Consider the following 15,051-nt stretch of genomic DNA (forward strand, 5'->3'; position numbering starts at 1 on the left):
CCCGCATGCCTCCCGAGTCCACCTCCCGCGCGCCCCCCGAGACCACCTCCTGTGCCCCCCCTGAGCCCACCTCCCGTGCACCCCCCGAGCCCACCTCCCGTGCCCCCCCGAGCCCACGTCCTGCGCCCCCTCCCCCAGCCCACCTCCCATCCCGGGCAGCTACTGCGGGGATATCGGGGGCAGGAGGGGGAAGCGTCCGGCGTCGAGCTGCACCCACCCGGTCAAGGTAAGTCACTGTCACCCACTGGCACTGGCACTCACTGACTGTCACTGTCACCCACTGTCACTGTCACCCACTTTCATTGTCATCCACTGTCACTGTCACCCACTCAGTCACTGACTGTCACCCACCCAGTCACTTACTGTCACCCACCCAGTCACTAACTGTCATCCACCCAGTCACTGACTGTCAACCACCCAGTCACTGACTGTCACCCACCCAGTCACTTACTGTCACCCACCAGTCACTGACTGTCACCCACCCAGTCACTGACTGTCATCCACCCAGTCACTGACTGTCATCCACCCAGTCACTGACTGTCACCCACCCAGTCACTGTCACCCACCTAGTCACTGTCACCCAGTCACTCTCTCCCACCCAGTCACTGTCAACCAGTCATGTGTCTCCCACCCACCCAGTCATGTGTCACCCACCCAGTCATCCACACATCCATCCACCCACTCACTCACTCACCCACCCACTCACCCACCCAGGAAGGCAGTCACATCTATTTTGTTGAAAATATTAGGGGAGGGAGTGGCTCAGTGCGTTAAAGACACTGACTAGCACTGAGTTTGCAGGGGAGCCTGTGGAGCAAGCAGGGGAGCCTGTTCAATTCCCGGTGCCGGCTCCTTGTGACCTTGGGCAAGTCACTTTATCTCCCTGTGCCTCAGGCACCAAAAACATAAATTATAAGCTCCAATAACGGAACAGGTTTACAGCGAAACAAAGATGGAAATGATGAGATACGCTTCTAGAACAAGTACTAATTGAAAGTGGGAAGCTATGTGCAGTCAGGAGGAACAGAAACCTTGCAAAGCATGACCTAGATGGCCCTATAGGGTGAATAGGTCTGGAGACAAAGGCTGGCTATTGCTGTTCTAAGTCACCATGAGGTGAGTAGTAAAGATACCTAGAAGGTGTACCTGGGTGGACCCAAGGAGCCTAGCCGAGGTCAGGGTCTGATAATTTCAGTAACAGTGTCCAGTAGTACACCACATTAGTTAGCTATAGGAACCGGAGCACTATTAATATAACAAGGTTCTCCCTATTGGAGGAGCCTATGTGTCTATTACCACCATAACATGTGTGTGGGGAGAGATACAGTTCTACCATGGGAGATCGCCTCCAGGGCCGCCAACAGGGGGGGACAAAGGGCACTGTGGTCCCGGGCCCCATGGGTCAGGGGGACCCGTCCGTCGGGCAAGCAGGGCCCGCTCCCCCTCCCCCCGCTCCAAACGTGGGACGGAGGGGGAAGTTGCAGCTCCTCTTCTGCGGCCCGCTCCCCCCCGCCCCCGCTCCCAACGTGGGACGGAGGGGAAAGTACCTGCTCCTCTTCTGCGGCCCGCTCCCCTTCGCTCCCAACGTGGGATGGAGGGGGAAGTACCTGCTCCTCCTGCGGCCTGCTTCCCGCATGCCTCCCGAGTCCACCTCCTGCGCGCCCCCCGAGACCACCTCCTGCCTCCCTGAGCCCACCTCCCGTGCACCCCCCGAGCCCACCTCCCGTGCCCCCCCGAGCCCACCTCCTGCGCCCCCTCCCCCAGCCCATCTCCCGTCCCGGGCAGCTACCGCGGGGATATCGGGGGCAGGAGGGGGAAGCGTCCGGCGGCGAGCTGCACCCACCCGGTCAAGGTAAGTCACTGTCACCCACTGGCACTGGCACTCACTGACTGTCACTGTCACCCACTGTCACTGTCACCCACTGTCATTGTCATCCACTGTCACTGTCACCCACCCAGTCACTGACTGTCACCCACCCAGTCACTTACTGTCACCCACCAGTCACTGACTGTCACCCACCCAGTCACTAACTGTCATCCACCCAGTCACTGACTGTCATCCACCCAGTCACTTACTGTCACCCACCCAGTCACTTACTGTCACCCACCAGTCACTGACTGTCACCCACCCAGTCACTGACTGTCATCCACCCAGTCACTGACTGTCACCCACCCAGTCACTTACTGTCACCCACCAGTCACTGACTGTCACCCACCCAGTCACTGACTGTCATCCACCCAGTCACTGACTGTCATCCACCCAGTCACTGACTGTCACCCACCCAGTCACTGTCACCCACCTAGTCACTGTCACCCAGTCACTCTCTCCCACCCAGTCACTGTCACCCAGTCATGTGTCTCCCACCCACAGGTGAGTAGTAAAGATACCTAGAAGGTGTACCTGGGTGGACCCAAGGAGCCTAGCCGAGGTCAGGGTCTGATAATTTCAGTAACAGTGTCCAGTAGTACACCACATTAGTTAGCTATAGGAACCGGAGCACTATTAATATAACACGGTTCTCCCTATTGGAGGAGCCTATGTGTCTATTACTACCATAACATGTGTGTGATGAATATATGATCAGTGCTGTTTTAACAATGAAACTGTATATCATGCATATTAATGTGATATCATGTGAAATTTTATTTTGTTGTTCAGGTTACATCAGAGATGGTACCCAAAAATTTAGAACCCCAAGTGGGGCCTTTGCTATTTCCACCAGAGGGAGAGTGTAGCGTGGTACCCCCTGGCTACTATCTACCCAATGGGCTGGCAGTAAACCCTGGTGTTCACAGGTTTGCCAGTAGTTATATATAATAAGAGTAATTATAAACCCATTCCTGTTTTGCAAAATACTTCCTGCCTGCTGTGTGATCTAATTGGGGGGAGAGATACAGTTCTACTATGGGAGATCGCCTCCAGGGCCGTCATCAGGGGGGGACAAAGGGCACTGTGGTCCCAGGCCCCATGGGTCAGGGGGGCCCATCCGTCGGGCAGAGCAGGGGTGTGACGTGGAGCACTCTGTGGTTGGACAGCATTGTATTTGATTTTCGGGAACAGCTGTGCCGGGGGGCATGAGTGCGGATGCCGGGGGGCGTGGCTAAAGGCAGAGTGCAGGGAATAAATTATAGCTGGAGAAGCGCTCTGTAAGGGTGAGTTGCGCGCGTCCCAGCAAGATGGCGGCTGCCTGCGTGTGTGCCAGAGGCGGGCGAGCGGCACCACGGCGGGGATACCGCGGAAGGTAAGATACGGCGGTGGCAGTGGACCCGTGGAAGGCAGGGGGGTCACGTCGTGGCGGACGTGACCCCTGGTTCCTTACATCTTGTTACCAGCAGGTATGCACCACAAACACCCAGTAATGGCCCCGATATGCGATTGGGGGGAGGGAAACACTGTTACATTTTGAGGTGCTGCTGAGATCAAGAACAATAACGGAACAGGTTTACAGTGAAACAAAGCTGGAAATGATGAGATACGCTTCCAGAACAAGTACTAATTGAAAGTGGGAAGCTATGTGTAGTCAGGAGGAACAGAAACCTCGCAAAGCATGACCTAGATGGCCCTAAGGGGTGAATAGGTCTGGAGACAAAGGCTGGCTATTGCTGTTCTAAGTTGCCATGAGGTGAGTAGTAAAGATACCTAGAAGGTGTACCTGAGTGGACCCAAGGAGCCTAGCCGAGGTCAGGGTCTGATAATTTCAGTAACAGTGTCCGGTAGTACACCACATTAGTTAGCTATAGGAACCGGAGCACTATTAATATAACAAGGTTCTCCCTATTGGAGGAGCCTATGTGTCTATTACCACCATAACATGTGTGTGATGAATATATGATCAGTGCTGTTTTAACAATGAAACTGTATATCATGCATATTAATGTGATATCATGTGAAATTTTATTTTGTTGTTCAGGTTATATCAGAGATGGTACCCAAAAATTTAGAACCACAAGTGATGCCGTTGCTATTTCCACCAGAGGGAGAGTGTAGCGTGGTACCCCCTGGCTACTATCTATCCAATGGGCTGGCAGTAAACCCTGGTGTTCACAGGTTTGCCAGTAGTTATATATAATAAGAGTAATTATAAACCCATTCCTGTTTTGCAAAATAGTTCCTGCCTGCTGTGTGATCTAATTGGGGGGAAAGATACAGTTCTACCATGGGAGATCGCCTCCAGGGCTGCCAACAGGGGGGGACAAAGGGCACTGTGGTCCCGGGCCCCATGGGTCAGGGGGGCCCGTCCGTCAGGCAAGCAGGGCCCGCTCCCCCTCCCCCCACTCCAAACGTGGGACGGAGGGGGAAGTTGCAGCTCCTCTTCTGCGGCCCGCTCCCCCCCGCCCCTGCTCCCAACGTGGGATGGAAGGGGAAGTACCTGCTCCTCTTCTGCGGCCCGCTCTCCTTCGCTCCCAACGTGGGACGGAGGGGGAAGTACCTGCTCCTCCTGCGGCCTGCTTCCCGCATGCCTCCCGAGTCCACCTCCCGCGCGCCCCCCGAGACCACCTCCTGTGCCCCCCCTGAGCCCACCTCCCGTGCACCCCCCGAGCCCACCTCCCGTGCCCCCCCGAGCCCACATCCTGCGCCCCCTCCCCCAGCCCACCTCCCATCCCGGGCAGCTACTGCGGGGATATCGGGGGCAGGAGGGGGAAGCGTCCGGCGTCGAGCTGCACCCACCCGGTCAAGGTAAGTCACTGTCACCCACTGGCACTGGCACTCACTGACTGTCACTGTCACCCACTGTCACTGTCACCCACTTTCATTGTCATCCACTGTCACTGTCACCCACTCAGTCACTGACTGTCACCCACCCAGTCACTTACTGTCACCCACCCAGTCACTAACTGTCATCCACCCAGTCACTGACTGTCAACCACCCAGTCACTGACTGTCACCCACCCAGTCACTTACTGTCACCCACCAGTCACTGACTGTCACCCACCCAGTCACTGACTGTCATCCACCCAGTCACTGACTGTCATCCACCCAGTCACTGACTGTCACCCACCCAGTCACTGTCACCCACCTAGTCACTGTCACCCAGTCACTCTCTCCCACCCAGTCACTGTCACCCAGTCATGTGTCTCCCACCCACCCAGTCATGTGTCACCCACCCAGTCATCCACACATCCATCCACCCACTCACTCACTCACCCACCCACTCACCCACCCAGGAAGGCAGTCACATCTATTTTGTTGAAAATATTAGGGGAGGGAGTGGCTCAGTGCGTTAAAGACACTGACTAGCACTGAGTTTGCAGGGGAGCCTGTGGAGCAAGCAGGGGAGCCTGTTCAATTCCCGGTGCCGGCTCCTTGTGACCTTGGGCAAGTCACTTTATCTCCCTGTGCCTCAGGCACCAAAAACATAAATTATAAGCTCCAATAACGGAACAGGTTTACAGCGAAACAAAGATGGAAATGATGAGATACGCTTCTAGAACAAGTACTAATTGAAAGTGGGAAGCTATGTGCAGTCAGGAGGAACAGAAACCTTGCAAAGCATGACCTAGATGGCCCTATAGGGTGAATAGGTCTGGAGACAAAGGCTGGCTATTGCTGTTCTAAGTCACCATGAGGTGAGTAGTAAAGATACCTAGAAGGTGTACCTGGGTGGACCCAAGGAGCCTAGCCGAGGTCAGGGTCTGATAATTTCAGTAACAGTGTCCAGTAGTACACCACATTAGTTAGCTATAGGAACCGGAGCACTATTAATATAACAAGGTTCTCCCTATTGGAGGAGCCTATGTGTCTATTACCACCATAACATGTGTGTGGGGAGAGATACAGTTCTACCATGGGAGATCGCCTCCAGGGCCGCCAACAGGGGGGGACAAAGGGCACTGTGGTCCCGGGCCCCATGGGTCAGGGGGACCCGTCCGTCGGGCAAGCAGGGCCCGCTCCCCCTCCCCCCGCTCCAAACGTGGGACGGAGGGGGAAGTTGCAGCTCCTCTTCTGCGGCCCGCTCCCCCCCGCCCCCGCTCCCAACGTGGGACGGAGGGGAAAGTACCTGCTCCTCTTCTGCGGCCCGCTCCCCTTCGCTCCCAACGTGGGATGGAGGGGGAAGTACCTGCTCCTCCTGCGGCCTGCTTCCCGCATGCCTCCCGAGTCCACCTCCTGCGCGCCCCCCGAGACCACCTCCTGCCTCCCTGAGCCCACCTCCCGTGCACCCCCCGAGCCCACCTCCCGTGCCCCCCCGAGCCCACCTCCTGCGCCCCCTCCCCCAGCCCATCTCCCGTCCCGGGCAGCTACCGCGGGGATATCGGGGGCAGGAGGGGGAAGCGTCCGGCGGCGAGCTGCACCCACCCGGTCAAGGTAAGTCACTGTCACCCACTGGCACTGGCACTCACTGACTGTCACTGTCACCCACTGTCACTGTCACCCACTGTCATTGTCATCCACTGTCACTGTCACCCACCCAGTCACTGACTGTCACCCACCCAGTCACTTACTGTCACCCACCAGTCACTGACTGTCACCCACCCAGTCACTAACTGTCATCCACCCAGTCACTGACTGTCATCCACCCAGTCACTTACTGTCACCCACCCAGTCACTTACTGTCACCCACCAGTCACTGACTGTCACCCACCCAGTCACTGACTGTCATCCACCCAGTCACTGACTGTCACCCACCCAGTCACTTACTGTCACCCACCAGTCACTGACTGTCACCCACCCAGTCACTGACTGTCATCCACCCAGTCACTGACTGTCATCCACCCAGTCACTGACTGTCACCCACCCAGTCACTGTCACCCACCTAGTCACTGTCACCCAGTCACTCTCTCCCACCCAGTCACTGTCACCCAGTCATGTGTCTCCCACCCACAGGTGAGTAGTAAAGATACCTAGAAGGTGTACCTGGGTGGACCCAAGGAGCCTAGCCGAGGTCAGGGTCTGATAATTTCAGTAACAGTGTCCAGTAGTACACCACATTAGTTAGCTATAGGAACCGGAGCACTATTAATATAACACGGTTCTCCCTATTGGAGGAGCCTATGTGTCTATTACTACCATAACGTGTGTGATGAATATATGATCAGTGCTGTTTTAACAATGAAACTGTATATCATGCATATTAATGTGATATCATGTGAAATTTTATTTTGTTGTTCAGGTTACATCAGAGATGGTACCCAAAAATTTAGAACCCCAAGTGGGGCCTTTGCTATTTCCACCAGAGGGAGAGTGTAGCGTGGTACCCCCTGGCTACTATCTACCCAATGGGCTGGCAGTAAACCCTGGTGTTCACAGGTTTGCCAGTAGTTATATATAATAAGAGTAATTATAAACCCATTCCTGTTTTGAAAAATACTTCCTGCCTGCTGTGTGATCTAATTGGGGGGAGAGATACAGTTCTACTATGGGAGATCGCCTCCAGGGCCGCCATCAGGGGGGGACAAAGGGCACTGTGGTCCCAGGCCCCATGGGTCAGGGGGGCCCATCCGTCGGGCAGAGCAGGGGTGTGACGTGGAGCACTCTGTGGTTGGACAGCATTGTATTTGATTTTTGGGAACAGCTGTGCCGGGGGGCATGAGTGCGGATGCCGGGGGGCGTGGCTAAAGGCAGAGTGCAGGGAATAAATTATAGCTGGAGAAGCGCTCTGTAAGGGTGAGTTGCGCGCGTCCCAGCAAGATGGCGGCTGCCTGCGTGTGTGCCAGAGGCGGGCGAGCGGCACCACGGCGGGGATACCGCGGAAGGTAAGATACGGCGGTGGCAGTGGACCCGTGGAAGGCAGGGGGGTCACGTCGTGGCGGACGTGACCCCTGGTTCCTTACATCTTGTTACCAGCAGGTATGCACCACAAACACCCAGTAATGGCCCCGATATGCGATTGGGGGGAGGGAAACACTGTTACATTTTGAGGTGCTGCTGAGATCAAGAACAATAACGGAACAGGTTTACAGCGAAACAAAGCTGGAAATGATGAGATACGCTTCCAGAACAAGTACTAATTGAAAGTGGGAAGCTATGTGCAGTCAGGAGGAACAGAAACCTCGCAAAGCATGACCTAGATGGCCCTAAGGGGTGAATAGGTCTGGAGACAAAGGCTGGCTATTGCTGTTCTAAGTTGCCATGAGGTGAGTAGTAAAGATACCTAGAAGGTGTACCTGAGTGGACCCAAGGAGCCTAGCCGAGGTCAGGGTCTGATAATTTCAGTAACAGTGTCCGGTAGTACACCACATTAGTTAGCTATAGGAACCGGAGCACTATTAATATAACAAGGTTCTCCCTATTGGAGGAGCCTATGTGTCTATTACCACCATAACATGTGTGTGATGAATATATGATCAGTGCTGTTTTAACAATGAAACTGTATATCATGCATATTAATGTGATATCATGTGAAATTTTATTTTGTTGTTCAGGTTATATCAGAGATGGTACCCAAAAATTTAGAACCACAAGTGATGCCGTTGCTATTTCCACCAGAGGGAGAGTGTAGCGTGGTACCCCCTGGCTACTATCTATCCAATGGGCTGGCAGTAAACCCTGGTGTTCACAGGTTTGCCAGTAGTTATATATAATAAGAGTAATTATAAACCCATTCCTGTTTTGCAAAATAGTTCCTGCCTGCTGTGTGATCTAATTGGGGGGAAAGATACAGTTCTACCATGGGAGATCGCCTCCAGGGCTGCCAACAGGGGGGGACAAAGGGCACTGTGGTCCCGGGCCCCATGGGTCAGGGGGGCCCGTCCGTCAGGCAAGCAGGGCCCGCTCCCCCTCCCCCCACTCCAAACGTGGGACGGAGGGGGAAGTTGCAGCTCCTCTTCTGCGGCCCGCTCCCCCCCGCCCCTGCTCCCAACGTGGGATGGAAGGGGAAGTACCTGCTCCTCTTCTGCGGCCCGCTCCCCTTCGCTCCCAACGTGGGACGGAGGGGGAAGTACCTGCTCCTCCTGCGGCCTGCTTCCCGCATGCCTCCCGAGTCCACCTCCCGCGCGCCCCCCGAGACCACCTCCTGTGCCCCCCCTGAGCCCACCTCCCGTGCACCCCCCGAGCCCACCTCCCGTGCCCCCCCGAGCCCACCTCTGCGCCCCCTCCCCCAGCCCACCTCCCGTCCCGGGCAGCTACCGCGGGGATATCGGGGGCAGGAGGGGGAAGCGTCCGGCGGCGAGCTACACCCACCCGGTCAAGGTAAGTCACTGTCACCCACTGGCACTGGCACTCACTGACTGTCACTGTCACCCACTGTCACTGTCACCCACTGTCATTGTCATCCACTGTCACCCACCCAGTCACTTTCTGTCATCCACCCAGTCACTTACTGTCACCCACCCAGTCACTTACTGTCACCCACCCAGTCACTTACTGTCACCCACCAGTCACTGACTGTCACCCACCCAGTCACTGACTGTCATCCACCCAGTCACTGACTGTCACCCACCCAGTCACTTACTGTCACCCACCAGTCACTGACTGTCACCCACCCAGTCACTGACTGTCATCCACCCAGTCACTGACTGTCATCCACCCAGTCACTGACTGTCACCCACCCAGTCACTGTCACCCACCTAGTCACTGTCACCCAGTCACTCTCTCCCACCCAGTCACTGTCACCCAGTCATGTGTCTCCCACCCACCCAGTCATGTGTCACCCACCCAGTCATCCACCCATCCACCCACTCACTCACCCACCCACTCACCCACCCAGGAAGGCAGTCACATGTCTTTTGTTGAAAATATTAGGGGAGGGAGTGGCTCAGTGCGTAAAAGACACTGACTAGCACTGAGTTTGCTTTATCACTTTATCACTTTATCTCCCTGTGCCTCAGGCACCAAAAACATAGATTGTAAGCTCCACGGGGCAGGGACCTGTGCCTGCAAAATGTCTCTGTAAAGCGCTATACAAAAACATGCTATTATTAATATTATTAAATATAAAAATAAACAGGTTGCATTGTAATGTTTTTTTCTGTATCACAATAAGAAAACAGTTAAGTAAAAGTTGCGCGCTAAAAGAGATTTGTTCGTGGTAGGTGTGCTATGGGTTCGGGGGGGGGGGGGCTGCTCCTTTCATTTGTCTCGGGCCCCATGATTTCTGTTGGCGGCCCTGATCGCCTCCATATCCCTGGAGCCTACAGCAGATGGAGGCGCTGCACTGCTAAGTATTACGTGGGATATGGTTCCTAGAAGCCTGTCCCAAAGTTGCCACGGGTGACTCAGCCCTCTTGTTACCAGCAGGTATGCACCACAAACACCCAGTTATGGCCCCGATATGCGATTGGGACACACACACACCATTTTATATAAACCCCAGAGTAGGCTCCAGCACACTTAAGATAGATAGACAAACGTAAAGTGTCTCAGAATAAGCCACAAATGTAATCACGTAAACAGCAAATTAATATAAAAAATTGGAAATGCTAACTGACTACTAATGCAAAGTATACAGCTCTAATTATCACACAAATAGGGGGAAACAAGATATAAAGGGGAAGGGAAGTGTGGGGTACAAATGAGGGTATGGAGAGAGGACAATAGCACAACATATAAAGACAATGGGGTAGGGTAAGAGGGGCAACGTTTCAGGGTAGACACCCTTTCTTCTGGCCTGTTCCCTTGGGTCCAAAGAGACCTCAAGGTACTTCCCTTAATCCTTGTTCCCCCTGTGTGAGACACAAATGCAAGCAAAGCAAAAAAGTCACAGAATAATGCAAGCAACAGCAAGCAAAGCAGAAATCACTGAGTAATGCGATCATGTAATCCAGCCGTGAACAGCCATCCGCAGTAAAGATAAGTAAATAGGGGTAAAGCAAACCGTACTTAATCTTATTGTTCACAGATATGTGCAATCTTCCTTTCTCTCACTGGAGCTGCGGTGGACTGAACATCACACATGGCATTACTTTTGTAATCGCTTCCTGAATGATGTCACGTGTCACGTGACGTCCCACCCATCAAGTCCACGAAGAACCTCCATACATACATATATATATATATGAAACAAGGCAGCAGGCACTCTGTAAACACTGAAACACTGATGCTTATCCCATATGCGTAATAAATACAGCAGATATTACCAGATCTTGATCCGGAAACAAGAGACAGCACACAGCCAAGTTGAAATGTCAATATATTGAGGTAACAAAACCAAGGCACTACATCCGACGTTTTGGTCACATACATGTGACCTTCCTCAGGGATGCGCACATCCCTGAGGAAGGTCACATGTAGCTGACCGAAACGTCAGATGTAGTGCCTTGGTTTTGTTACCTCAATATATTGACATTTCAACTTGGCTGTGTGCTGTCTCTTCTGGTTAGGAGAGCTGAGCTTATCTGCGGTATTGTGGAGATCAAGACAGGCTTAGGTTCTTCCTATGGTTCTTCTCATGGTGCTTAGCACCTCCAGCAGCAATGGGCTCCAGGATGTTCGGAGGTCAGCCCCCACTATTGCACTCTTTTCCCTCACCCCAAGGACTGATACTCAGACTGAGTTACATTAGAAAATGATCTTTATTTAGGCTGGCACTCACTGCAGTTCTTCATCACAGTGGTGCATGGTCTCCGAGGTCCCACACCTTGGGATGGTGAAGGCCCTGATCTTACAGGCCTTTGTGGCTGAATCTGATGTTCCCCAAACCAAAGGCTGGGGGTGAGCATGCTCATCCTGCCATAGGAGAGACTCACAGCTCTCTGCTTCCTCTCTCTTCAAGAGCTCAAGCAGGACTCTCTCTAACTTGGTCACACCCTCCTAGGAGACTCAAGAAGGGCAGGCTCATGGTCTATACCTATCCCTGATATGCTTACACAGGCCATGAGTCACCACCTTCTATCACTCATAAGAGGGGCATAAGGGGGGTCAAGAGTCTATAGATCTAACCTTTACTGCCTGCAGCTAACAGGACTTACATAACAGTGATAACCATGGGAAAGAAAGGCATAATGGGACATACCCTGTTACATATATATATATATATATAAATATATATATATATATATATATACACACACACACACATATGCATACATATATATACGTCATTGATTTGTTTGTTGAATGTCTGTGTTGTCACACATGCAGTATGCCCTTGTCAGAGATAAGTTAGGAGATGGTGGGTATGGTTATTTTTGCCTAAAAGGTAGCAATATTGCCTGTAGTATAGCTAGATGGATAGGGCTCCGCCCTTTCCTTATGGTAGATGTATATGCAAAACCTTTATTGCCAGTGGCATTAATAATATTTTTATTTTTATTTTGTGAAGTTTATAATAAATCCGTGGCCATTCTTTGGGAGCTTTTCAGGAGATCATCATCCTGACCTTATGCTTTGGAAAGTCAAGAAAATTAGTGATACCCTTTGTAATCATTATACACTCATACATTTCTTGAGGACGGATAAGCAATTATTATTTAGTAAAGTAGAAGTACTGTACCACAACTGCATATTCAGTATTTTCCTTTTTAATACAGGTAACAGCTGCTGCTTAATCACGGCGATGACTACTCCTGTGTTAAGTGATCCAAATCTGTACAACTATAAAGGATTCTGTTTCCCAATTCGGCTGATTACGCCAGAATATGTTGATTCATTGCAGGAGTTTGAAATTAAGGACAGTGATGTATTCTTGGTTGCATATCCAAAATCAGGTGAGTTTCTTACTCCTTATATTCAAGACGTCAATATGTTACTGCTATATTAAATGTACAATTCCCTCACTGGACATAAAGAAATGTCTCAGGGCGCTACAGTATGCACTAACCAGTGATAACTGGTTTTAAGTGAGATAAATGGCTTTTAAGACTGATACTGCCTGCTGCGTGATTCACTAAGCAGTGATAACAGTGCTTTATTGGTCTTAAAAGGCATTTTTTCACCCCCCAAAAAATTTGAAAAAAACTTTCCGATCAGGCAAAAAACGTCAAACGCACCGTTTTTTGCCAGTCTGCGCGATTCACTAAGCAGTGATAAGGGAATCTTACTTTAAAAGCACGACAGATTTTTGCACCAGCTAAAGGCTGGCGCATAATAAATGGAGTCATGAATTAAAGTATTGTTTATGTTTTTTTCACCACACAATTGATACAAGAGGCAGGCGGGTCCCCGCTGGCCTGCGATACCAATCGTGTGCCCAAAAAAACATAACAGGCAATACTTTGAAATAAATACACCCCCCCCCCCCTCAGCCCCTTTACACATATAGTACATAAATGGTCAAAATTACTATTATCCAGATATTGATAATAGTGCAATTGTCCATGCAAAATAAAACATTAACAAGCAGAAAGAAAATAAATAAAACTTGCACTCAACCCTGCCAGGCTGCCAGGATGAAGGCCGTCCTCATCCTCATCACCGTCCGTTACCACAAACAATGCAGTACAATAACAAATACAATCTTCTTCTTCCTCCTCTTCCTCCCGTCAAATGAGGCTGCACAGGCTTTTATAGGCCTGTGATGTCACATTTGAGTGCAAATGGTTCACACACCTCTGATTTATTTTTATTTTTTTGGTGATGTCAAGTAAAGGGAGTGAAGCCAGTCAATCAGAATGGCTCTGCTTCCTTTCCCTTTAATATGATGTCACCAAAAGCAACATTGCTGCCGTCACATGGTACTTCAGCCAATCAGATTGGGAGACGTATATCCCCAAACTTGTTGTAGAAGACCATGTAACAAACTAATTTTTGGGAAAGGATGTGACGTCAGCCAAAGGGAGTCACATGGTCTACTACAACCAATCAGATTGGGGATATACCTCTCCCAATTGGATTGACAGAAGTACCATGTGACGGCAGCCATGTTGCTTTTGGTGACATCATGTTAAAGGAAGCACAACCATTCTGATTGGCTGGCTTCACTCCCTTTACATGACATCACCAAAAAAAAAAAAAGACACATGGTTTTAACAGCCAATTAGAGTCGTATGAACCATTTGCACTCAAATGTGACATCAAAGACCTATAAAAGCCTGTGCAGCCTCATTTGCCGGCTAGAAGCTAAGGAGGGAGGACCTCCTCCACCAATAGGATTACAATGCATTACAGATGAAGATGGATGAAGATGAAGATACAGCTACAGATGAAGAAGAACAAGAAGATAGAAGACCCCAAAAGGGATTACAATTAACAGATGAAGATAAAGAAAGAAGAAAAGGACGTTGGATTTTACCTGTGGCCTGTTGCTCTTTGGGATTGTGGACTGTTTCAAGAGCTTCCGGAGACCCCTGGAATCGGAGGGTGAAGACATCTAAAGGTAAGAAAAAATATTGAATGTATGTGTAGCCCATGTCCCCCCCCCCCCAGACACAGATCGTGCCTCTAAGGTGTATTGAGGGCTGGCTACATGTATTATGGTGGTGCATGCTGTGTTGAAGTGAAAGAAAGGCGCTAACTCTACTGGTGTTCACTACTATTGTGAAGTGAATAAATCTTGAATCTAGTGATACAAAAAATTAATTTATAAATGGGTGCACACGTGATAAAATAACGTGAATGAATATATACATAAACCCCCTGCTCAAACCCAGCTGATTAGGGACTGGTTCCACTGGTCCCTCAATTCGTGTAGACTCGTGTGTGATCCAGGGGGAGCATGGAAGGAAAATGAAAACGAAACACAATCTAAGTGTAGACTGTTTGATAATAAATGGGTTAATACAATGGTGTATCTTGGCTCGTATGTGTTGCCTACTCACAGGATTCAGACAAAAAACGGGCAGTGTGACACAATGGTCTTGGCGGAGTTGATCTGTAGATTCTTGATATGGTGTGGACCCCCAATCTCAGCAGGACAGCATATTACATGTGGGAGAAAGAGTATCCATATTGCAGACCAATCATGTAGAAAATTAACTTTATAAAACTTAAAAATGCATACTTACAATAAAAACAATGTAATCAAGCATTGATCACATAAATGTGATGGAAGAGAGCAGACTGTGGATATTTGGGCTCACCCACCACCTCCGGTGCGCATGCGATGCGTGGGATACTGCTACGCTGGACGTTTCCTCCTCACAACCCCCTCCGGGGTGCTCTGGCGTCAGACGCTCTGGTCCCTGCGCTGTACGATGGTTTTGGTGTGTATCTTCAGCTCTCTCAGATGCGCGCCGTCA

The 15,051-nt window shown here is 51.0% G+C and overlaps 1 protein-coding gene across 2 annotated transcripts in view; it reads left to right on the top strand.

Annotated features, from left to right (window-relative positions):
• LOC142493539 (amine sulfotransferase-like) overlaps positions 1 to 15,051 on the top strand; it is a 62,514-nt gene that overhangs the window by 14,600 nt on the left and 32,863 nt on the right. For both annotated transcript variants that reach the window (XM_075597711.1, XM_075597712.1), the window contains exon 2: positions 12,406 to 12,582. In XM_075597711.1, the coding sequence (XP_075453826.1) occupies positions 12,432 to 12,582 (151 nt within the window). In that variant the 5' untranslated portion in view covers positions 12,406 to 12,431. The remainder of the gene's footprint in view (positions 1 to 12,405; positions 12,583 to 15,051) is intronic.

This window comes from Ascaphus truei, chromosome 4, assembly GCF_040206685.1.
Source record: "Ascaphus truei isolate aAscTru1 chromosome 4, aAscTru1.hap1, whole genome shotgun sequence".
Lineage (NCBI taxonomy): Eukaryota > Metazoa > Chordata > Amphibia > Anura > Ascaphidae > Ascaphus > Ascaphus truei.